We start from the raw sequence: 25,833 nt of genomic DNA on the forward strand, positions 1-25,833 counted from the left end.
AGTTTGTGGATGATATGAAGATAAGTGGAGGGGTAGGTAGTACTGAGGAAGCATTATGATTGCAGCAGGACTTAGACAAGTTGAAAGAATGGGCAGTGAAGTGGCAGATGGAATACAGTGTTGGGAAACGTATGATAATGCACTTTAGTAAAAGGAACAATAGTGCAGACTATCAGTGCAGAACATTTGGCAGCCTTAGGGCTGTACGCATTGGAATTTAGAAGAATGTATGAAGATCTTGTTGAAACCTATTGAATGTTGAAGGGACTAGACAGGGTGGATGTTGGGAGGATATTTCCTATGGTGAGGGTATCCAGAACTAGAGGGCACAACCTCAAAATTGAGGGGTGACCTTTTAGGACAGAGACAAGAAGGGTTTCTTTTGCCCAGAGAGTATGTATCTATGGAATGCTCTGCTACAGACTGCAGTGGAGGCCAAGTCAGTGGGTATATTTAAGGCAGAAGTTGATTGTTTCCTGATCGGTCAGGGCATCAAAGGATATGGCGAGAAGGCAGGTGTATGGGGTTGAGTGGGATCTGGGATCAGCCATGATGGAGTAGACTCAATGGGCTGAATGGCTGAATTTTGCTCCTATGTCTTAAGGTCTTATGTAGAGGTTGATATAGAAGGGACCTTTAAGACACTTTCAGATATGCAGATGGATGTAAGAAAATTAAGGGTTATGTGCTGTACAGAAGAGAAGGTTAGAGTGATCAAGGAGTAAGTTTATTCTCTCTCTCTCTCTCTCTCTCTCTCTCTCATATTACCATTGGCACCATATGTACCCTTTCCAGATAGGGACAAATAATTGAATAGTTTAAGATGATGCAAGTACAAACTAAATAAGCAATCAATATTAATTTATGCTATTTCTGAGTCTTGAGTCCTTGCAGGGTCACTCTTAATTAATCATGTGATTAATAGGTGAGTTAAGGAAGAAAGAACAAATCTACATTTAGGAAATCCTAACGTCTTCCATGGCTGATTAACTTATTGAAAATGGAGTCACTGCTGTCTCATTGCAATACCGCCCACAACAGTTAGGTTGTAGGTTTGCAGGTGACCCAAAACTGATGATAGAGGGAGTAAGGAAGGCTGTCTAAGGGCGTATAGCAGGTCACAGATCAGTTAGAACTGTGGATCTGAAATGTTAGATGGTGTTTAATCAGGATAAATATGAGCTGCCACACTTTGGGAGGTCACGTGTAAGATGAAAGTACTGTAAACATGCTGGCATTAAGAAAGCAAATGTGCTGGATCATTTGAAAAACAATAGGATAGATAAGCTCCCAGGGTCAGATGGGATGACTCCATGTTACTACTGGAAATGAAAGAAGAGTTCACTGCACCTTTGGTAATTATCTTTGTGCCCTCACTGGCCACAGGAGTATTATCAGAAGATTGGACAGTGGAAATACTATTCCTTTATTCAAGAAAGGGAGTAAGGATAATTCTGGGAATTATAGACGAGTGAGTTCACATCAGTGGTGGGCAAACTACTAGAGAGGATTCTTAGAGACGGCATTTACAAGCATTTGGGGGGGCATTAGTCAGCAATGCCTTGTGAGCCTGATTAAATTTTTCAAGGAATTGACAAAACAAATTTATTAAGGCAGAGCAGTGGAAGTGGTGTGAATGGAACTTAGTAAAGTTTTTGACAAGGTACCCCATGGTAGGCTCATTCAGAGAGTCAGGACAGATGGGATCCAGTGTAACGGCTGTGTGGCCTGCCCACAAAAGGCAGAGTGTGGTTGGACATGAAGAGTACTCTGCTTGGAAGTTGGTGACCAATGGTACCCGGCAGGGATCTGCTCTGGGACTTGGAATATTGTGTTCAGTTTGGTCACCCCATTAAAGGAAGGATTAGAAGCTTTAGAGGGGTGCAGAGGAGATTTACCTGGATACTGCCTGGTTGAGTGAGCTAGAATATTTCTCTTTGCAGTGAAGGAGCATGAGAGAGGTAAATAAGATGTTAAGAGACATTGATAGAGTGGACAGCCTGTGCGTACTTCCCAGGGTGAAAATGGCTAAAAGAACGCAGCATAGTTTTAAGGTGATTGGAGGGGAGTATAGGGGAGGTCAGAGTATGTTTCTCTTCACACAGAGCGATGGGCGAATGGAATGTACCACCTCAGGTGGTGTTAGAGGCATTTAAGAGATTCTTGGAGAGGCATGTGGATGAAAGAAAAATGGGGAGCTATGCGGGAGGGAATTGTTAGTAGGTTAAGATGTCAGCAGTGCACTGTGGACTGAAGGGTCTGTACTGTACTGTTCTCTGTTTTTAAATGGCAGGAGTCTTAGGAGCAGTGATGTGCAAATTTAATACTTGATAAGTTCTCATGAATGGCAGTGGGATAATAAGGTCCAACAAGCTCAAAATCACAGAGATCAACCTGGACTGAAATGGTCATAAATTCAGTGGGAGAAAAGTTTTGTGCACCATGTCAGGGACTGAAAAAAATCAATTTCATATGACCCATTCCCAGCCTCATTTCACATAAACATAATGCATCAACATGTGATCATTTTCACATCAACGTAATGCAGAAACATTACAGCTAATTGGGCAATTGGTTCAACAGGGCAGCCGCTTATTTAGGACAACTCTTAAAGAACGAAAACTAATCAAGAAAATAGCCAGGATTCCCTTGGGTTCTTTAGGACTCTATGCCACTTAATTGGGGTAGACACCCTTCTAACTAGTGTCAGTTGTGTGCACTTGTGTGGCATTAGATACCACATCATGCTTTGTGCAAACAGTTTTTAAATAGCATCAGCTGTGTGTGTTTGTCTTCAAAAAGCAATAACTTTTGTCACTGATAGTGAGATAACTCAGAACCGTTTTGCTCACTGCAGTTTCAAGCATTCAGGTTCGGAGATGCCAGGAACAGCTTGGAGTGAAAATTAAATGATTTCTCTGGTTCTACAACTTAGGAACTAGAAAAAATTTGAAGGTATCAGCGATCTTGAATGTTACAATGAAAATAAAGATTTGGAGGATGCAGTCATCGAAAGCATTTTATGAAGGCAGTCCATTAGGCATCTACACAGTTTTATAGTAGAGTTCTAATATGTTCTGTATTTAATCTAAATACATAATTTATACTCAATATGTCATTGTTTATACTTCTTTAACTATTTCCATGAAAATTTAGCCAATTTGGACAGTCGCTTAATTGTGCCAAAACTTACTGGTCCCAACATGTCCCAATTATGAGAATCCAGTGTACTTATAACAACACAGATGGAGTCTATTCAGCCCATTGGAACTATGCCAGCTCCCAACAAAGTAACACCATCAGTCCCATTCCCCCTCTCCTTGTTTCCTTGCAACTAATTTTCTGAACCGGGACCAATGGAGCTGTGGGACAGCAGATCCCCTCATGCATGTGGGAGGGAAGGATGCAGTGTCAGCAGAGTCATATTTTCAATGCAAAGTAATTTTAATTTTGCTCATTTGAGTGGATGGACAAAATGTGATGGAAGAGCCCATATCCTGGACAACTTGTAATACTTAATCATCCTCACTGTTAAGCAGATTATCTGGTTAATTATACATTGCTGTTTGTGGGCCTTGCTGTGCATAGACCGTCTGCTCTGTTTCCTATATGACAGCAGTGTCTCAATTCATAAAATTATACAGAGTGGAAACAAACTCTTTGGCCCAACAAAACCACACCATCCATCAAGCATCAATATATATCCATCCCGCTTTCCACATATTGCCATAACCTCATTTAGATCCTATCTCTCAGCTATGCACTAGGGACAACTTACAGTGGCCAATTAACCTACAAACTGGCATGGCTTTGGGTTATGGGAGGAAATCAGAGCATCCGGAGGAAACCTCACAGGCAGAACATGCAAACCCCAACAGGGTAGATCACATCAAAAGCAAAAATCACAATTATGATAGATGGGAAATAACCCAATGATGAGTTTATGAGTAAACTTCTTAAAATAGAAGGAGGTAAGATGTCTTTGGTTAAGAAAATTGACAAGTGCTTATTTTTCACTGTATATTAATATCGCTAATATCTCACTTACTGAGTCCCTTTGTGATCCAAGCCATTTTCTTCTCTGAAAGGTTGAGATGAGGCTTGAGGATATCCTCCACTGTGACAGCTGCCAGTGCATTGATGCTGGAGGAGACTGTACTGGATTGGTCAATGGGGAGGAATTAGTGTGTTATCACTGGAGAAGTCAGGACATTGAAATTGAAACTGTTTGATGGAGCGAGGCGTACCTCAAAGTCCCACTGTATGCAGATGCAACAAAGAGCCCAGGGACGCCAGGATAATCTCCCAGGAAATCCATTACCAGATACGGAAGCAACTAAAACAGGACAACATATCACAATTGGAAAAAATGCATCTTCCGGAAGCTCTGCCTGTCCATGCTGGAACTAATATCACAGGAGACATTGTCTAGCCTGTTTATACATGGAATTCCATTGGCTCTGAAACTTCCTTGGCTCACATGTACATTCTAGATTGGGAAAGGTTGGAGGTGAACCAGCATGGTGGGGACAAATTTGGGGCAGAGAACAAGCTCTTGCTGGGATAAAGTTTGGTCAAACTATGATTCTTCAAGTGCCATGAAGAAAAACAGATGTGATCCTGGGAGCAACTGGGTGTTGGAAGGAAGTTGTTCCACACAGTGGCTGGAATAAGCTGCCAGAGGGGGTGGTAGAGGTGGGTATGATTACAATGTTTTCATGACATTTAGACAAGAACATGGATAGGAAAGGTTTAGAGGGATAAGGGCCGAACTTGGGTAAATGACAGACAATGGATTAATGGACAGAAAGGGCTGTTTCCCTGCTGTATGACTTTAGCACTCGGGTCAGCTGAAGGATTCTGCCCAGTGAAGGATGGATTTGGACTGAGTCCTGATTTGCATGAAGAAGCTAGGTGTTTTGGATTTTAGAAGTTAGTCTGGTATCTATTTTAGCATCTATATTTTTATGGAGGATGATTGCAAAACAAATTTGTTCCTTCCGATGCTCTTTTTATCTAATAATTGGCGTAAGTGACTCTGATTTCTCAGGGCAGTGGCTCAGCTTCCTTCCTGTGGACTTACCTGGTCAGGTTCTCGGACTTGTTTTGCTGTCAATGGGTCGCACTGGTAGTAAGTAGAATACATAACCAGTCCACTCAGCACTGCACACACAGCAGTCAGCCAAAGGCCAAACATGTTCAGGTAGAGTGACCTGTAAGCATTCAAACAACTTGTCTGAGTAATGAGTGAATTTCTCACAAATGCCGGACATATGTTGCTGATTCAGGCTTCCTGAGGGATTCTGAGAACACCTTGTGCAATTCATATTCAGTCCTGAAGACACCGATTTCTGAACTGCCATTTCTCAGAAAGAATCCAGCCTTTCACCTACCTCTCTATTACTTAACATTACGGATGGAGAAACATTTATAAGCAAGTCGTGTAATGGGAGAAACAAAGTCTAGAGTACAGCACAGATGGAGAACTGGTGAAAAATTACCTTTGCTGATTTACTGCTTACAATGGTTCAATCTGAGAATAATTTTAATGTGTTTTATGATCTACAAATATATTTACTTCTTTGTTAATTTATTCCTTCCAGCCCTTTGGTGCGCACTGCCCAGCAACCCCCAATTTAACCCTAGTCTAATCACAGAACAATTTGCAGTGACTAACTGGTATGTCTATGAACTGTGGGAGGAAACTGGAGTACTCAGAGGAAACCCACGCGGTCACAGGGAGAACATAGAAATTCATTATAGACGGAGCGTGAATTGACCCCGCCAGGTTGCTGGTATTGTAAAGCATTGTGATAACCACAATGCGACCTTGCCCCCCCAGGTGTGGTTGGATCAACCACTACAGTAAATCCTGACCTATCCACCAAATTCTTAATAAAGTCATAGAGAAGAACTAGGCTAATGGGGTGAAATTTCGCACATGGTGATTTGAGGATTGAAATGCTTTTACTGAGATATAGAGATGATTCAGAATTGGTGCTGGTGGACTGTTCTTTTGTGGGGTATGTAGAGATTGTGCTTACTATTCATTACTTTTGTATCACAACACAAACAGCAATAACAACAGAACAGCACAAGCAGATGAACAACAAAACAACAACAGCTGAACATACAACAGAGCACAATACAAGTGGCAGTAGCAACACCAGAACAAAACAAAATAAACCTCTCACACACACAGGCCTCCAACCCCATGACAGGCTGTGACCTTCGCCCTGGACTCTCAAGCTTGGAAACTCTTCCAGCCTCTGGCCTAGACTTGCCTCTTACTTCCAGACTGACCTTGCTCAGGGCTTTGCCCTTTTCTGATCTCTGACCAGAAGTTTGATTTGCTGGCCTTGACCCCACCACTCGCTGATCACGTCTGACTTTTGGGCCTTGACCAATCCAACTGCCAGGGTAGTTGACCTTGACTGTGGAGTGCCTCAGCCCTCAATCTCTTGACTAGCACAGCACTCTGATCCTGGTGGCCTGGGAGGGATCACCAGACCTCGTGACTCCAGACCTCCAAATCAGGATTCAGTGGCTTGGGGATTACTGCTATCCCCAGTTCCTGTCAACACAACTTGGCCTCTGGATCACCGATATTCAACCTTGAAACGTTCCAAGCTGGACTCCAAATATAGGCTCCTGCCCCTGAACCCAAGCCTGACTCCTAACGCTAACCTGTTCCCCCAAGCCATCACTATAATTAGAGCCATCATGCTCGGTGCCATTTTGACTGGAAGCTTGTAGCATAAACAATATTTCAGCTGGATCCCGGTGAGTATGGAGTTGCTACTTACATTTTAGCTTCACACAGGGATCTGCAGGCGATGTACCGCTGCACCTGAGATTGGTTGATGCCGTAGATGGCTGTCCACATAAAACTCCCTCCAACCACAATTGTCCAAAAAGTGTGGCGTCTCAACGGATCTGGGTCAAAGCTGTGGAGGGACAAGGTTACTGCGGTGAGAAGCTATTATTTGGGTTTGTTTTAGACCAGAGATGCTCAAATCTGGTTAATGTTGGGGGGGGGTCATAGATTCAAAAAAGTCCACATTGACTATCATACATCAATTTACACTAATATGACATCAATCCTACCTTTTACTTCCTCCATTTTGTACTTAAATGCCCCTAGAATCCACCATGCACCTGAAGGAGGGCCAATTGAATGCATAAACAGCTGACAAACATGCCAACCTACATGTTGGGATGTGTGTGTCAAGGTAGAACACACAGAGGAAACCAACGTGGTCACGATATGGAAGCGTAAGGTCCATGCAGACAACAGGTGGCACAGTAGCATAGTGGCTAGCACACTGCTTCACAGCACCAGCGACCTGGGTTCAATTCCTGCCGCTGTCTGTAAGGAGTTCGTATGTTCTCCCTGTGACCAACCAGATTTCCTCCAGGGACTCTCGTCTTCTCCCGCAGTCCAAACCTACCGGTTGGTAGGTTAATTGGACATTAAGCCTGAGATTTGGCTGGAATTAATATTGGGGGTTTGTTAGTGGCATGGCTTGAAGGGCAGGAAGGCTGAGTTGCAATAAATGAATGTATAAATAAATAAATAAATAAATAGATACAACACTGAAGGGCAGGATTGAACCCAGGTCATTGGAACTGTGTGTTATTTGTTCTACTTGCTACACCACTGGCCCGAGAGCCTTTTGGACTGAAATCATTGCCACCACTTTAATCTTCTTAAGGGATCACTTACCATGAACTCTGTCTCTGAAATGCTGATGTCCTCCACCCAACCCAGGTCTCAAAGCCCTCTTTGACCATTCAGCCGCAGGATTCTATCAACGCTGCCTCCAGGGATTTCTCACTGATCCATCTGTATCCTCAAGGTTTCAATCAACCTTAAGCTGGTGATTTAGTTCAGTAAGCACCCTGTCCCTCACTCAGTGAACTGACTCCCAAGTGAATAAAATGTCCGAGTTAATCTTTGTAAATTTTCTGGCCCTCTCCCTTGATTTTCAGGTTCGGGAACCTGCATTCCAGTTTCCTTGGGAAATGTGTGCCTGTACTTCAGTCCCTCATACATCTGAGGAATGTAGGTGTGGGCATTGTTTACCCCTAACTCTTTCACACCCACGTGGATCAGGCTTACTGAATTTTTTTCTCTCCTTCGTGGCAAATGGAGCCATGCATCTATTTTCTATCTGTCTGTATTGTATTTTGTGTTGTGTGTTTTATTATGGGTTACAGTAATTTGTCACGTGGGTCAGGGTGTTGTAGAAGCAACTGAGTACAATTACATATTCACACCTTGTCCTATTTAGTTTGGTTTAGTTGATATGGGGTGAGCCGGGATTGATACGTTTCTGTTGACAGCTAATTACTCTAATTTTGATTATTTTGTTATTTTTTTTTATCATTATAAGGTCATTCATCTTTGATGGTTTCATAATAGAGGATTGAAAGTACTTTTTTCAGCTATTTGAAAGGATGTCATTCGGTGTTGAGTTCCTCGCTCAGTCTCTAAGCAGTTTTGATTTGTTTTTCAACAGCAAGTCAAAACTATTCCAAAGATCCCTCCTTTCCTGCTGTCTTATTCCTCAACTCCCAAAGATAAATATTAAGGGCCTTACTCCCAGAAGTTGAGTCTCCCTCCATGATATGAGATGTTCCAGATGCGTCCAAATCCTCCTTGGAGAACTGAACCTCGGATTATTACAGCCAAGAAGCCAGCAATCATTATCAGCATCTGGAACACATCAGTCCAAACCACCGCTTTTAGGCCACCCTATGAACACAAGATATAGTCAGCATCTGCTGAATCTGGAACCTGAGAAAAGAGCACATGTTGGTCAACTTATTACAAATATAAAGTGCACAGACAGCTTGTATGTCCACAGAGAAACACTTACATTTCATTGCATGTCTGTGTTCCTTTAATATCCATGGCTTATTACAATAGCAAAGCTTTCCATTCTTGTAACTTTCCATCCAAACCAAAGAAAATAAATTGTGGATGGTGTGATTTAGCCAGAGGTGAAGTTTTGCAACGTAAATCGTACATCACACCAGTGCAGGAGAATGGTAAAATCTGGGGCAGGAACGGGTTTTCACTTCTGTTTATTTTTTAATTGAGATAGAGAGTGGACAGGCCCTTCCAGCCCTTCAAGAGTGCAGTCCAGCAACCCCGATTTAATCCCAGCTTAGTCAAGGAACAATTTACATTGATCCATTAACCTACTAACTGGTCATTTTTGGACTGTGGGAGGAAACCAGAGTGACCTGGAGGAAACTCACGCGATAGCAGGGAGGACATACAAGCTCCTTACAGGCAGCGGCAGGAATTGAACCCGGGTTGCTGGTACTGTAAAGCATTGTGTAACCACTGTGTTACTATGTCATTGATGGGAACTTGGGGAGAATTAAATGGATTTGGATAGGATTAGTGTGAAAGGTTGTTTAATGTTTAGAAGGGGATGAGCATCTGGAATTCCCTGCCCAGTGAGTGATGAGGAATTAACTCATGAAATGTCATAAATGTGAAAGACGGAGTGAGCACTATGAATCAGGCACAGAGGAGGACGTGAGGGCTAGGCAGAGCAGCTATGATCTATTGAATGTTGCAGCAGGTTTGAAGGGCAGAGTGGCCTGCTTGCAATTTTGAACTGTTGCTAATATCCTAACTGGGTGCTAATCAGACAGAAGCGTGTGACACCCAAGGCAGTCTGGGTGAACTTTAGGAGAAGAAGCATGCTGTCTGCTTTATTGATGAGGCAGGTCATGTACTATTGGATGAGTGTGGGTTTGACTTCACGATCCCTGCACAGGAGGGCAGGGAAGACATATCAGAGGTGAACGGCCATGAACACTATCTCACTACCCCTCTTTTGCCCTACTTATTTAGTTATTGTAACTTAGAGTAATTTTTATATCTTGAACTGTACAACAAACATCATGACACATCGTGGATAATAAACCTAATTCTGATTCTAAGTAATGAGGATCCCCACATCTGAATGAAGAGATGACAGGAGAAATCACCTCTAGAAGTAAAGTTGCCTTCAGCCCCATCCCAAATTTGGAAGCAGTACAGGAAAAAATTCCTGACCTCAGTCGCCCTGTAACTACTGCGACCTGTCCAACAATGCCAAAGGAAAACAAATACAATTGAGAGCTTGTGATGTATTTACTAAAGCACAATGGAGACATACTCATCAAACACACCTCAAACATTAATCCACATGCACACCACGCCCTGCATCTATACCACAAGCCTAGCTAATACAACCCTCATTCCTTTAGCCTCCATCAGCACTTCCTAACAATGCTGGCAATTCACTGTACACTTAGTCATGGCAATTGACTGTCAATCAAGAAGTTACAGCACTTCAGTATTACATTTCCCTTTTGTCCACTTGGATGATATCAGCTGGAACAGTTGTCTTTGCAGACAGGTGCTGGCCCTTTCAGTGCCAAAGACCAGCCAAGCTTATCCAAGCTGTTGTCCTTGACATATCTGAAGATGGTTTTATTGGCATCACAATCTGGTGATTGAACTGCATAAATAGGACATTTATGAGGCCTGTTTGTGTATTGTAAACAGTACTGGTTTTATTAAAGGAAAGATATTAACATGTTGTAAAGAGTTCTTGAGATTAATACTTGGAATATGCTGTGAGAAAGGATTAGACAAGTCAGCATTTCAAGAAAGTGAGAGGAAGCTTGATTCAAATATGTGAGCTTCAGAGGTGCCTTGACAAAATAAATGTGGCAGAAATACTTCCTCTTGTGCAGGGGAGTCAAACTCATTTTAGGTCACGGGCCGGATTGAGAAAAATGCGACTTCATGCGGGCCGGATCAGTTGCGTACACGCGCGTGCTCCCACAGCTTTCGTTGCCTTCATTTTTTCAACCTGCTCTCATGTGTCTCAGTCTCTGCTATATCTAAAATTGTTTCACTTTACGAATTTCATTTTTTATGAAGCAAATTGCCTAGCAAGCATTCTTTTTATGATTGGTATTAACTTACAGTCATAGATTACAAGAAGGTAGGCAACGAGAAAGAAACAATGCTATTTCGTCTAAGACTGTTTTGGGAGCCATACCTTTTCCATTAATAAACCGTTTGAAATCAAGCATTAGCAAACACAAATGTAGACCTAACGCAGGGATGTCAAACTCAAATACACAGTGGGCCAAAATTTAAAAATCGGTACAAGTCGAGGGCCGGACTGGTTCTGCATTTATTGCAAAACTTATTGAAATGAATTTATTACACATATTAACCTGGAACTAACAAAGCTTAGGTTATTGCCTACAAAAACAACATTGAACATTAAATAAATAAAAAATCAGTTGCATTTATTTCTTATGGCTTTATCTGCAGCTTTTCCGGAGTAATTTCTAATGGAAACATTTTTCCACAGGCCAACACTCTGTGATTCACACTAGTCTAAGCCAGATACTTGGCATCTCATCTTGGATGCAATTTCATTAATGTTTGGAGTCAGGCTCTGAGCTGAGGAAATCCTCAGAATTGAGTGAAGGTGTTCACCAGAAAGACGACTCCTGTGTGATGTTTTGTTTATCTTCATCAAAGAGAACAGTTGTTCACACAGATATGTGCTGCCAAACATAGAGAGCATTTGAGCAGCTTGGGTACGCAGCTGGGGCATTGTGTCGGGAATGAAACGTAGAAACTGTGCAGCGCCCACCGAGTCATACTTTGCCTTGAGTGTGTCACCACATTGGAGTTCAATCAGCTCCATTTGGATGTTGGTTGGTGCGCTTTCCACGTCAGCTGCAAATGGAATTACTGAGCAGTTCAAACCTGCTTTTTTGGGCTTCAAAGCCAGCAAATCGCCGTGTGAAGTCGGCACCAAGTATGCTAAGTTTTTCAGCAAACTTTGCACGTGGGAACACTGTGGTAGAAACCTGCTCTTTCATAGTTTGGCAACACGGAAAATGGCTTAAGTTTTCTTGCTGCATCTGCGTCTCCCACAGGCGCAGCTTGGTTTTAAAAGCCCTTACTGCAGAGTACATGTCTGTGATCACACGAACCTGCCCCTGAAGCTGCAGGTTGAGCGCATTGAGATGGCTCGTGATGTCACACAGAAACGCCATTTCACAAAGCAACTTTTTATACTGGAGCTCTGTTATGTCTTTCCCTTTGCTTTCCATGAACTGACAGATCTCACGCAACTCGAAACATCTTTTCAGCACTTTTCCTTGGCTTAACCATCGCACCTCTGTGTGATAGGGCAAATCATTATATTCTGAACCCAACTCCTCCAGAAACGACTTGAACTCGCGGTGATTTAACCCTTTGGCTCTTATGAAGTTAACTGCTCGTGTTATTGTGCTTATTATATGTTCCATTTTCAAGGCTTTGTCACACAACGATTCCTGGTGTATGATGCAGTGATAAGCTGTCAGCTCACCTGCGCCGATTTCCTCCCGTATCTTCTTCCGGATCCTGCCCACCAATCCACTCTTTTGACCGCACATCGCGGGCTTCTGTTTCTTGTCCAGGTGCTTGTATTTGTCGTGGTGTTTCGTTTCATAGTGTCGTCTTACGTCATATTCTTTAATTACAGCCACACCGTCTCCGCACACAAGACAAACAGGTTTGTCCTTTATATCTGCGAACATATACTCTGCCTCCCACCTGCCTTGAAAACACCTGTTTTCAAAGTCCACCTTTCGTTCAGCCATTTTTGGGGTGAGGGACAGCTGAAAGTTGACCACACGTGACTAGCGCCATAAGGATGCTGATGAGAGAGTAAGGCGAGCGCGAGCAATGCACTGGCAGTGCATTGTGGGATTTGTAGTATTAGTGGTGCATGCAATATACTGGTGGGCCAGCTCTAATAGAGAAAAAATTTATTCATTAATGATATTCAGGAAATAAACCAGGGAAACCGAATAAACACTAAAAACCCTGAAAACCTGGTACCTGAATAAACTCAGCATTAGCCATATCATACGCCACAGGCGCTTTGATTACTGGGGCCAGTTTTAATAGTAATTAGATATTATCTCGTGGGCCAAAGAAAAATTCCACCGCAGGCTGGATTTGGCCCACGGGCCTTGAGTTTGACATATATGCTCTTGTGGGAGAAACCCAAGCTAAGGTTCATCATCAGAGCTCCCATCAAACAAAGGGATAGAGAGTTCTGTTTTCTCTTTCCAAAGGTTGAGGGTGTTTGGAACCCTCTTCCTCAAAGGGTGATGAAAGCAAAGTCTTTAAAGTAACAGGTTGATAGATAGTTAATAAGTAATCAGCTTATCCTGGATAGGTTATCAGATCAACCATGGTCCAATTGAACTTTGATATCAATTAGAAGGGCTGCGGGTACTCTGGCCCTAATTCACATGTTTCCACACTTTTATGTCCTTAGCTGAGAAGCTAATTCTAGTGTTTACAGATGCCCTGCAGAAGGATCTGATTGCTTCAGGGATTGTGGACTATTGCCACCTCTTAGGTAGAAGCTGGAAGAGTATTGGCTGCTTGGAGGATTTGACAGGCTCAGGCATTGAAAAATCCCAATGGACACTTGGTTATATTACAGTAACTGTTTCTTAAAGCTTTCCTGTAAGATTATAGCCGTCTTTGGTTTTCCCAGCAGCTGCAAGGTAAAAACGGCTTTAATCACCTTTGCTAAAAGAAAGAAGAAAATGTAATGAGACTCAGGAATGGCCACAGCTTTCACTGTAACTAATGTTCGTTTGCTGTGTATGTGTGGGTTTGCATAAATCTTTGTAAGTTACTGATTTATAATCAAATGCAATAATTTTTAAATTTTTTGTTGTAATAATGCTAAATGCAATTAATGATTTGACTGAACCTTGTCCTTATTCATATATCCATATAACAATCACAGCACAGAAACAGGCCAACTCGGCCCTCCTAGTCCATGCCGAACTCTTAATCTCACCTAGTCCCACCTACCCGCAGTCAGCCCATAACCCTCCACTCCTTTCCTGTCCATATACCTATCCAATTTTACCTTAAATGACACAACTGAACTGGCCTCTACTACTTCTACAGGAAGCTCATTCCACACAGCTATCACTCTCTGAGTAAAGAAATACCCCCTCGTGTTTCCCTTAAACTTCTGCCCCCTAACTCTCAAATCATGCCCTCTCGTTTGAATCTCCCCTACTCTCAATGGAAACAGCCTATTCAAGTCAACTCTATCATTCCCTCTCAAAATTTTAAATACCTCGATCAAATCCCCCCTCAACCTTCTACGCTCCAATGAATAGAGACCTAACTTGTTCAACCTTTCTCTGTAACTTAAGTGCTGAAACCCAGGTAACATCCTAGTAAATCGTCTCTGCACTCTCTCTAATTTATTGATATCTTTCCTATAATTCGGTGACCAGAACTGTCACCAATCATGAATCATGAATCATGACAACAATCATGAATACAAGATTTTTCCTGACTTCTGGTGCTGTACAGAGAGCCTGCATGGACTCAATGGGCTTCCTTGGATGCCATTAGAGGTTAGAGTGCATGAGAAATATTTAACCTTCACTGTCTCAGGTGCATTCTGGTCATCCTCTTCCAGAACAAGGTCTTCTATTTCAATGTCCTGGAGTCTGCCAGGCCTGTAACTGTGTATTCATTATAAGCCAACAGTATTTGAGGTTGCTTAACTGTAATCATTGGATGAAAAACAATCATATCCCTGAGGACATTCTGTACAGCAGGTTGGTTTCCAGGTCACAACAAACTGAACGACATGAAAGATAGCATGTTTCAATATAGTCATGCTGGGGACAGCTTCTGCTGATTGGGACTTCCAGAGGCTGATTGTTCGGGACAACATGGGAAGAAGTGAGGAGAAGCAGAATGGTGCCGTATGATGGTCCAAAGAGTCCAACAAAATTAATTCCAGCTCAAGAGAGGCATGGAGTTCCTGACATACCCATCAGATGCTTAACATGGAGTTGATCGCCAGCATCAACACAGCAGAAGGCCATGGCACACATCTGGGGGAAACATCTGTTAACACTTAGGCATCATTTACCTAACTTCAACCGCAGGGTTCTATCATTAACCAAGAAGATAGAAAACAAGGCAACAATCAGATAAGGGAGAGTCAAGAACAATTTTCAAACTGACAAAAATCAATGATAAAGGTACATGCAAAATTTCATTCACTGGGGAACAAAGATAAAGATAATTTTATGTAATGTGACTGGACATAGTTTCCCAAATATTGAATCGTATAATTTTAACAGCAATTGGGGAATCGCCGCAACAATTGCAGATCTTAGGATGTTGGTTCTGGGATGTTCAAAAGTTCAAAGTTCAAAGTAAATTTATTTTCAAAGTACATATATGTGACCATATATAACAGTGAGGTTTGTTTTCTTGAGGGCATACTTAGTAAATCCAAGAACCATGCCCCAAGAGGGTCCAGAGAAACCAACAAAATTCAAAGACGGACAACACCCAACAGGACGAATAAAAAATGATGTACAAAAGAAAAAAGAAATAATAGTAGATAAATAAATAAATAATCAATAAATATTGAGAACATAAGATGAAAAGACCTTGAAAGTGAGTCCATAGGTTGTGGAAACAGTTCAATGATATAACAAGCGAAGTTGAGTGAAGTTATCCGCTTTGGTTCATGAGCCTGATGGTTAAAGGGCAATAACTGTTCCTGTACCATCTTCCTGATGGCAGCAACAAAAAGAGAGCTTGACCTGGATGGTCGGGGTTCCTGGTAATGGTCCCCTAAAACATCAGAGTGGTAATCCATATGTGGAACCAAAATAGATGAAGGAGATCTTAAATAATTTTTTGGCATCTTTTCAATCTCCTCACTCAGAAGATGAACACAGAGCCTATAGAAGTGAGGCAAAGTGGCATCAACTTCATGGACCCCGTACAGATTACAGAAGAGGAAGTGTTTGCTGTCCTGAGGCAAATCAGGGTGGATAAATCCCCAGGGCTCAATAAGGTGTTCCCTCGGACCTTAGAGGAAGGGAAATGCAAAAATTGCTGGGGCCAAGTGGAGATATTTAAATTATCCTTAGTGAACGAAGAGGTACCAGAGGATTGGAGAATAGTCAATGTTGTTCTGCTGTTTAAAAAAGGATTCAAACATAAACCAGGAAATTATAGGCCAGTGAGTCTGACATCATTGCTGGGACAGTTATTGGAAGGTGTTCTAAGGGACCGGTTATATAAGTATTTTGATAGACATGGACTGATTTAAGGATAGTCAGCATGAGTCCGTGCATGGTAGGCCACGTCTAACAAATCTTTTGAGTTTTTCAAGGAAGTTACCAGGAATGTGGGTGAAGGCAAGGCAGTGGATCGTGTCTACGTGGACTTCAGCAAGGCATTTGACAAGGTCCCAGATTCGAAGTTGGTGCAGCAGGTTCAGTGGCTCAGCATTCAAGATGAGGCAGTAAATTGGTTTTGACATTGGCTTTGTGGGAGACACCAGAGAGTGGTAGTAGATGATTGTCTCTCTGACTGGAAGCCTGTGACCAGTGGAGTACCACAGGGATCGGTGCCATGTCTATTGCTGGTTGACATCTCTATCAACAATCTGGATGAAAATGTAGTTAACTAGATCAGCAAATTTGTGGATGTATCAAGACTGAGGGTGTAGTAGACAGCGAGATAGTCTATCTTGGCTTGCAGAGGGATCTGCATCAGCTGGAAAAAATGGGCTGAAAATGGCAGATGGAATTTAACACAGGCGAGTGTGAGGAGGACCTGAATCATAAGGAAGGATTGAAGAAGCATAGGAACATAGAAGACTGGAGGAGATTTGATAGTGGTATACAAAATTATGAGGGTTATAGATAGGGTTAATGTAAGCAGGCTTTTTGCACTGAGGTTGGGTGGGACTATAACCAGAGGTCATGGGTTAAGGGTGAAAGGTGAAAAGTGTAAGGGGAACATGAGGGGGAACTTCTTCACTCGGAGGATTGTTAGAGTATGGAATGAGCTACCAGCACAAGTGGTGCATGTGAGCTTGATTTCAAAGTTTAAGAGAAGTTTGGATAGGTACATGGACATTAGAGGTATGGAGGGCTAAGATCCTGGTGCAGATCGATGGGAATAGGTAGTTTAAATGGTTTCACCCCGGTCTAGATTGGCCAAAGCTTCTTTTCCTGCACTCTACTCTCCATGACTCTAAAATGAAGTGCAATGTACAGACCTCAAAGATATGCAATGATATCCTGTTACCTGCCACACACATCTGTACAACAGCTGGCACAGTGTATTTGCATTGGCAGGTTATCTTTACACAGTTAGAGTACATCCATCTCTCTCTACTGTTCCTGTCCCCAAAAGTATCTGATAGTCCTTTCCCTGCCCTTGAAAATCTTCACAACCACTGACCACAGATCTTGCATGAAGATTGCAACCTTGTTCAATCAATAATTGGTTGCATTTTCATAAGACAGCAGAACATTGGTATTGTTTACCTCCCTACACTCCCCAGCTCAAATTGGCAAGTATCCAGTTCAGGATGTTCATAGGACTGGGGCTTCAATAAGCAGCTGCTCACACCTGCTCAACCCCAGTGATATGGCCGCATCACTGAGCTGCAAGGAATTTAACCCACCCGAATCTCTCCAACACATTCTCATGTACAGCCAAACCAGTGCCTTTCCCGTCAGTACACTGCTGACACTTCTCCACTGTTACCAGTACGTATGTTAACACGCATTCATACACAGTCACTAACTCACCCTCAATAACATATCCATCCACATTCCACCAACAGAAATATTCACTAAATATGCACATCACAAAAACATATCCACACCAGTACACATTTAGAAACATCCCTTCCCCGCTGGTTTCCGTCCTTACAGGTCCATGATGGATTTCAACCAAAGCAAACAGAGACATATTTACACTCCTATATCAATATTTCTCCACAAACTCACATCCAGCATATCCTCACAAACATGACATCATTTATATACCTACCCTTTCTACAAACACACACCTCTACTAATTCAATGCACTTTTAGATTTCCACCAGCATATCTGCACTAATCCACCAGTATTAACCCAATTGAGTCACCTCTTTTTGACAACCTTCTTTTTGTTCAAAAGTTAGTTCAAATACTTGCACAACAATAGCAAGGGAAGTCAACTCATGGCATTGCATACAATGATTGCCCATGGACACAAGAAGAAACACATGTATCCACCCCACTTTCTTCTCTGGCTTCATATGTCTAGGATGTATATAATTTTGGTCCTGCCAACTCCATGAGGTTGGAGTTTCTCACCCACCCAAACCCCAGTTTGTATGAATGCTGTCTGATTTATTGTCCCCAGCAAGAAATAACAGATCATTCACTGCATACAATTAAAAAGTATATTTTAGAATGCTGATAAAAGCAAAAAGAAAAAAAGACACACACACACATAAAAGACCCATTACTCTTAAACAGTCAAATGTGCACTTAAGTTGGAGCTCATCTGGAACTTGTCTGTAACTCACACGCTGGACCCTCAGTCTGTGTGAAAGCTCACACCACCTTCCAAATGTCACTTGAAATTCATCTCAAATGAACGGGTCTCCCACGGGAGTACTGGTTCTTCCTTCCTGAAGTCATTCATCTGCCCCAAGCGCCTTGTGCAACCGGGACGGCATCCTCAGCCATCTTTTCACCTCTCTCCTTCCAGCTCCGGCCAACTAAGACAAAGACCCAGCATTCTCCAGAATCTTCTCCCAATTCCACCATCCCAAATGGCTGACAGCACATTCCTAAGTTGAATAACAAGCCTCTTACCTCAGCTCAAACCCAAACAGGCTGAAAGCAAAACAGACTGCTCTTACAAAACTGCTAAAATGAAATACTTACATTACACATGCTTAATCTAGCAGGACTTAAACTTACCAAAGTACAGTAAAAGGTGCAGACAAGCCCAGTTGCAACGAGAACTCCCCAGAGATCAAATCCAGTTACTGATGAAAAGAAGAAAACAAAGATATTTAGATATTGCTTTATTAGTGGATAAAATTAAAGAAATTGATAAGATTTATTCCGTGACTCCTACCAAAGAACTTTATAAGAAGAGAGTTGAGCACTGATGAAAAGAAGAGGTGTTCCAATTTAGTAGAAGGAATAAATCTCTTTTTCTATGGTAATCTTTTCACTTTGCAGAATTAGATAGGTTAGAATGACTGTAATCCCAGAAACAAACAGTAGATTGGAGACAATGAGAGAAATGTCAGCAGGGAAGCAAGCAGAAGAATGAGAAAAGCAAAAAAATCGTATCTCAGAGATTTTCAGGGATAGATGGAAATCCACAGGCAAAGAGAAAGGTCGAGAGACATTCAGGCATGAGGAGCAGAATGAAAGATAAAGGAACGTGTGGACGTATCAAAAGAGAGGCAGGCTGAACATTAGAACCACATAACCTAGAGCTTAGAACTATGTTCTGATGGAAAGCAGTCAAAATAGTAACTGTTCCTGCCTTCACCAAAGCTGTTGGTACTGCTCTTTCTGTTTTCATTTCCAGTTTCAGAATCCACAATACTTCCCTGTCATAAGAATATAAATACAGTTTTTCATGTTATTAGTTAATACAGTTCAGACACCATTGTGGGTAGAACTGGCTTAAAGTGGACATGTGCAGATCTCATGTCAATGACAAGGGAAGCAAGGATTACAGAGATCTGAAGATTGAAGGCATAGAACTGTGCAAGATCAAGCACATGTTAGTTATTCAGAAGGATAAGCACATTGAAGTCAGAATTAATTACACTGGAGATAAAATTAAACATATGGTTGAAATAAAAACTGATCATTGTAGAGGGAGAATAGAGAAGGAACACACATTGGAGAGGGGGAAGGTTCCATTGTAGTAAAGTTTGAGAACGGTAAGGCAATAATTTGCATTTATAAAACATGTGAACCATATCAAAACCACTTCATAAGAGCATTACCAAATTAAATATACCAACAGAAATTAACATTTTAGTTCCAATCACAGCACTGGAATTTGGGAGATCATAAACTGTTAGGACATATGTCACAAATAACAAGATGACTGAGAGACTTCCACAAAACTGCAGAAGCAGGTGAATGGCTAAGGAGGAACTGTAGCTAACTTCACAGTGGATGGGTCTGAGATGATGATCTAGCGTGTAACCAGTTAATGTCCTGAAAGGCTGACTGTTCTAAAAATAATGTATGGAAATAGTAACCAAAGTAGTTAATTGTGAGTGATGCTTTTGAATCTGTTATGAAGGGGGAGCAGGATTATCCACTAATGCACACATGTGGGGTATCTGACTCAGAAACAACTCAAATAGCATGAGGAACGGGCAGGGTTGCAACGTACTTCAGAGTCATATTAACACCCGATTACTAGGGTAACTGGTGCTGCCTGCCCACACTTTCAAGCAGTGACTGGTGGATAGGCCAGCATCTGATTGCCTGCTTGCCATTCACCAACATTTCCCAGCCTTTGGCCTGGTGAGCCACACAGCTCCAGTTAGAAAGGGAGGGATGCTTCGGTTGAGTGAAGTGTCAGCCTTTACCCAGATCTCCTGCTCCGTCTGGAACCCACGGTGGAGGGGTAGAAGTGAACCTGATTAATTTTGCCTGTATAACTGACTACCAGCCCAAAAGACACAAGTACGTTTACTTTGTATTCAATATTAATTTTTCCAGCTTCTTTCCAGGCCAGAGAGAGGGAGTTCCCCCTGATGTTATTTAGTTCTGCCCTTGCTTGACTGATGTGTGATGTGAGACCATGCCCATTTGCAAAAGAGAACCATCACCAATCATTTCTACCAATCGCTCGTGAAGACAATGGAGGTGATGTTGTCAGCTCGAGTGAGGGACCTGGTCATATGACATTCCATGGATGATGAATGTCACATGACCAGCTGGGTTGCAGGAAGGCATTACTTGGGCCCTGGGCTCATAGGATCTGGATGGAAAGCGGTTCTTTTACAGAGCAGCAATGACAGAGCAAGAGAGTGCAAATTGAGACCAACATTGTCATTAAAATTGGGAATGGATTCATAGAGTTGCAGGGGGAATGGAAATGAGCTCTGCCCACACTGAATTGGCACTGACTACACTACCTCCATTTTATTCTCTTCACACTCCCATCACAGTTTGTACTCATGCACTGCAGTCAACTAATCTACCAATCAGGGCATCTTTGGTTTGTGAGAGGAGACCCATGCAGTCCCTGTGAAAACCTGCAACAGTAGAACCCTGTGATCTGAGCTGAGAGGCAACAGTTCCACACTACTGTGAGGAATGGGAGCCGGTAATCCTTATTCAGTGTCTGGGAACATATATTTTCCCTCATTTGGTGATACTGTGATAAGTTTCTGAAAAGTGTCAGTCGCGTACTCTTGCATACCCTTAGACACTGCACTGTGCTTCGAGTGAGCAGTTTTTAAATAGTGTTAGTCGCATGTGATTGTCTTCAAAAAGCAGTAAATTTTGTTGCTGATAGTTGGAGAGAAATTCAGAACTGTTTTGCTCACTGCAGTTTCAAGCATTCAGGCTCGGAGATGCCAGAAACAATTGGGAGTGAAAATGAAACAATTTCATTACTTCAACAAGTTAGGAAATATGAAGAGTTTGAAGGTATCAATCATCATGCTGAATGTTACAATGAAAATGAAGATTTGGAGGATGCAATTGTCAACAGCATTATATTAAGGCAGTCCATTATCTGCACTGAATTTGTTCTTTTATAGTCAAAATGTACAGCAGATGAATTCTTCCATCAATAACTATTATCAACTAATACAGAGTTAGATACTATAGTATCTAATTTGTTCTGTATTTCATTTGACTATATAATTTGTTACTCAGTTTGTCTTTTGAACTATTTCCATGAAGCTTTTGGTAATTAGGACAGCCACTTAATTTGGCCAAAAATGTGCTGGTCCTGATGTGTCCCAGTTAACTGGAATCCACTGTATTCCCTTGTTTGCTTGTGGTGGGCCAACATTCTTGGTTATCCTCAGCTTGTCACAGGGCATTAGTTTTGAAAGCTGGGGGAAATTACAAGTGAAGTAGAGTGTGGCTATGACATGATTACTCTATAATTGGTTAGTAAATCTGGAATTCTTACATGCAACAACAATAAATATATACTTACTCTGATTCAATGCTAATGCTGGGGCATAAATGACAATCCCAGTGTACAGTATCTGCAAAAAGACATCTGGTATCATTATTCGATACTTTCTCCAATAATTATTTTATATTAAATCAGTAGTTTAGATCAGTATATTAAATCCACTAAGTTTGTGAGGTCTCACCAGACTGCCAATTTGAAGATGGAAGATCTGAAGTTAATATGAGTTGCCTGCAATCTCCATTGGTATCCTTGTGTGCTCTTTGGAAGGCACCCACTCTGCTTACCTCTTACCTTCTTGCCCAAGCGCCCACTCCTTTTGAGTGAGCATGATCTATTGAGTGTGAGATGCAGCATTGATACACTGATGGGCCTTCACTCCACCATCCTATCCAGAGGAAGAATAACTGAAGAGACTTCACAGTAAAGTCACAGGGATGACTTTGTTGTAGAGATAGACCTTGCAAAACCATCCCCACAAGCATCTGTGCACTGATGCCTATAATGGCTGATGCCACATAGGTTAAACAAGCAGCAGCCCGATACAGTTGAACCTCCAGTGGCAAGGTCACACTTGAGGTAATGATACAATGTTGGGAGGTATTAGCCCTGGGAGTTCATAACATAGTTTCCAGATGCCTTCTGGTATCAGATCAAACGAGGGAAAGGTAGTTTCCTCTTAATTATCACCTACCATCCTCCCTCACTTGATGTTTTCATCCCTTGGGAGAAGGATTGAAGGTACCAGGAACATGCGGCGCTGTTGACCTGGTGGACTTCAGTATCCATCACCTCCTAGAACATTTATGTAGCAGCTTTGCTGTTGAGTCCAGAAGGACATAAACTCCAAACCAGATCTGTAGCAGGTAGTGAGTGAACATACTTAACCTTGTCCAAGGTAGTGTAGCAGTCAGCATAACACTATTACAGTACCAGTGACCCAGGTTAAATTCACACAGCTGTCTGTGCTCCCCCTGTGATCATGTGTGTTTCCTCTGGGTGCTTGAGTTCCCATAATTGGTTACATAAATAAACAAAATAATGTAAAATAGCATACAAATTTATCTGTGACCCATGTATATGACCATGATAACATTGCTAGAGTGACTATCCTACAGTCCTTGAGGAGACAAAATCTCATCTCTGACCTGAGGACACCCTCCATCATGTAGTGTGGCACCACAATCATGCTCAATGGCATGGACTCAGAACAACCTGGCACCTCAACTGGCACCTGGCATCTGAACACCTCCAGTTGCAAAAATGTATTTCATTGCAGCCTCCTGGTCTGACATATTCTACCATTACTATCACCCCTGTTTCAGAGTGTGATAGAATATCAGACATACCAAAAGCTGAGGTGTCAGCCTAACAAAGCTACACATTAAGGTCACCTATGTGCTAAAATCCATAAACAGTATTAAGGCCAAACAAGGCAAAACTCAGTTCAACCATATTGAGTCAGGAAGGGTCATGGACAGCTAAACTGAGTGGCAGTGTGACATGTGATGGGGATGTTAGGAGAATTCAGGGTGACTTGGAAAGGCTGGGTGAGTGGGCAGATACTTGGCAAATGGCATTTAATGTGATTAAGTGTGAGGTTATCCACTTTGGGAGTAAGAACAGGAAGGCAGATTATTATCTGAATGGTGTAGAGTTAGGTAAGGGAGAAATACAAAGAGATCTAGGAGTCCTTGTTCATCAGTCACTGAAGGTGAATGAGCAAGTGCAGCAGGCAGTGAAGAAGGCTAATGGAATGTTGGCCTTTATTACAAAGAGAATTGAGTACAAGAGCAAGGAAATCCTTTTTCATTTGTACAGAGCCCTGGTGAGACCACACCTGGTGTATTGTGTACAGTTTTGGTCTCCAGGGTTAAGGAAGGACATCCTGGCTGTAGAGGAAGTGCAGCGTAGATTCATGAGGTTAATTCCTGGGATGTCCGGACTGTCTTACGCAGAGAGGTTAGAGAGGCTGGGCTTGTACATGCTGGAATTAAGGAGATTGAGAGAGGATCTGATTGCAACATATAAGATTATTAAGGGATTGGACAAGATAGAGGCAGGAAATATGTTCCAGATGCTGGGAGAGTCCAGTATGAGAGGGCATGGATTGAGAATAAGGGGTAGGTCATTTAGGACAGAGTTAAGGAAAAACTTCTTCTCCCAGAGAGTTGTGGGGGTCTGGAATGCACTGCCTCGGAAGGAAGTGGAGGCCAATTCTCTGGATGCTTTCAAGAAGGAGCTAGATAGGTATTTTATGGATTGGGGAATCAAGAGATATGGGGACAAGGCAGGAACTGGATATTGATAGTAGATGATCAGACATGATCTCAGAATGGTGGTGCAGGCTCGAAGGGCCGAATGGTCTACTTCTGCACCTATTGTCTATTGTCTAGTGGGCTGAAGGAGAAGGCTCCATGGTACAACCAGACGGGACTTACCATGTAAACATTCACAATCATGTTCGGTCAGAAGTGGTATATGCATAGCCACTCTTGGCTTCTTCCACCATCACAAAAGGCAGTCTTGAGCCAACTCTATAAGTTATCAGGAAATGGCTGAGGGCTCTAGATACAGTGAAGAATTGAGATCAGACTAGCTTTAGTGGAAACCTATGGTCTAGAACAGAGGTCGGCAACCTGCGGCTCCAGAGCCACATGCGGCTCTTTGATCTCTGTGATGCGGCTCCCCGTGGTTTGTTAGCTTTTGAAATGTAATTCGAAATTTGAAGATTATGGTGATCTTGTACAATATGAAAACTTTGCGGAGACACCGTTTCCTGGCACATCCGAACCGGCTCACAATTAGCCACCGTTCCGACTAAGGGAGATAGCCTACGGGGGTTTGTGAGTACGTGTCTTTTGGAGCATCCGCGCCCACGGGGACGGGTTGAGGGAGGCTTTAAAGCAAGGCTGTTTAGTTCGAATAAAGTTACCTTTGACTGCAGTCTTTATTTTAGCGCTGCGTGTAGCACACCGCTACAAAATGTTTTTTATCGCTGTTAATATACATCACCACTGCCAATGCCTGACACCCGCCAGTGCGCGCATTCTTTTAATTCTTCGATCCAAGGTACGGAGTAACCTTCAACCCAACGTCTTTTTTTCGGAGTTCAAAATGTTTTTGTTGCATGCAGAAATGTAATTTCGTTTTCTCTGCAGGAGTTCATCAATTTCATAAATGCAACACATTATAGTTTGTTTATACATAGCATAAAGGCAAAAAAAACCCGTTGTATGCAGTGTTATTTCATTTTGTGGCTCCCAGTGTTTTCTTTTCTGTGGGAAATGGGTCCATATTGGCTCTTTCAGTGGTAAACGTTGCCGACCCCTGGTCTAGAACTAGTCATGACTCTATCTAAGTAGTTCCAGTACAGTTCCAACACTGACACTTTCCTGATGATATGGATTTTTATAAACTAACCAAAATGAACTTCATTCATAATAAAAAAATTACAAGGATAAACCATGTAACATTTTTCATTCTCACATTCACAGGCAATACATTTAATGTTAAATTACATTTGTTTAAACTAATGTCGCCTTTTCCACTCATATTGCCCCTTAGGGTGGTACTATACTACAATAAATGAGGGGCTTCCTTACCTAATCTAACCCTTGAAAAACTGCCCAAGTACATCCTGTTCACAAAAAGCAGGGCAATCCAATATGGCCAATTACTTTCTAATAAGTTTATTTTCATGAACCACTTTCATGGTGAGGGTGACAAACATCAAGACAGCACGT

At 42.1% G+C, this 25,833-nt stretch overlaps 1 protein-coding gene across 12 annotated transcripts in view; it reads right to left on the reverse strand.

Annotated features, from left to right (window-relative positions):
• slc5a8l (solute carrier family 5 member 8, like) overlaps positions 1 to 25,833 on the reverse strand; it is a 115,201-nt gene that overhangs the window by 15,714 nt on the left and 73,654 nt on the right. For all 12 annotated transcript variants that reach the window (XM_059972794.1, XM_059972796.1, XM_059972795.1 and 9 more), the window contains 7 exons: positions 22,109 to 22,160; positions 18,871 to 18,938; positions 8,604 to 8,758; positions 6,807 to 6,947; positions 5,084 to 5,213; positions 4,248 to 4,336; positions 4,049 to 4,158 (listed from right to left, as the gene is read on the reverse strand). In XM_059972794.1, coding sequence (XP_059828777.1) covers positions 4,049 to 4,158; positions 4,248 to 4,336; positions 5,084 to 5,213; positions 6,807 to 6,947; positions 8,604 to 8,758; positions 18,871 to 18,938; positions 22,109 to 22,160 — 745 coding nt within the window. The remainder of the gene's footprint in view (positions 1 to 4,048; positions 4,159 to 4,247; positions 4,337 to 5,083; positions 5,214 to 6,806; positions 6,948 to 8,603; positions 8,759 to 18,870; positions 18,939 to 22,108; positions 22,161 to 25,833) is intronic.

The sequence above is a fragment of the Hypanus sabinus genome, chromosome 6 (genome assembly GCF_030144855.1).
Source record: "Hypanus sabinus isolate sHypSab1 chromosome 6, sHypSab1.hap1, whole genome shotgun sequence".
In the NCBI taxonomy this organism is placed as follows: Eukaryota; Metazoa; Chordata; class Chondrichthyes; order Myliobatiformes; family Dasyatidae; genus Hypanus; species Hypanus sabinus.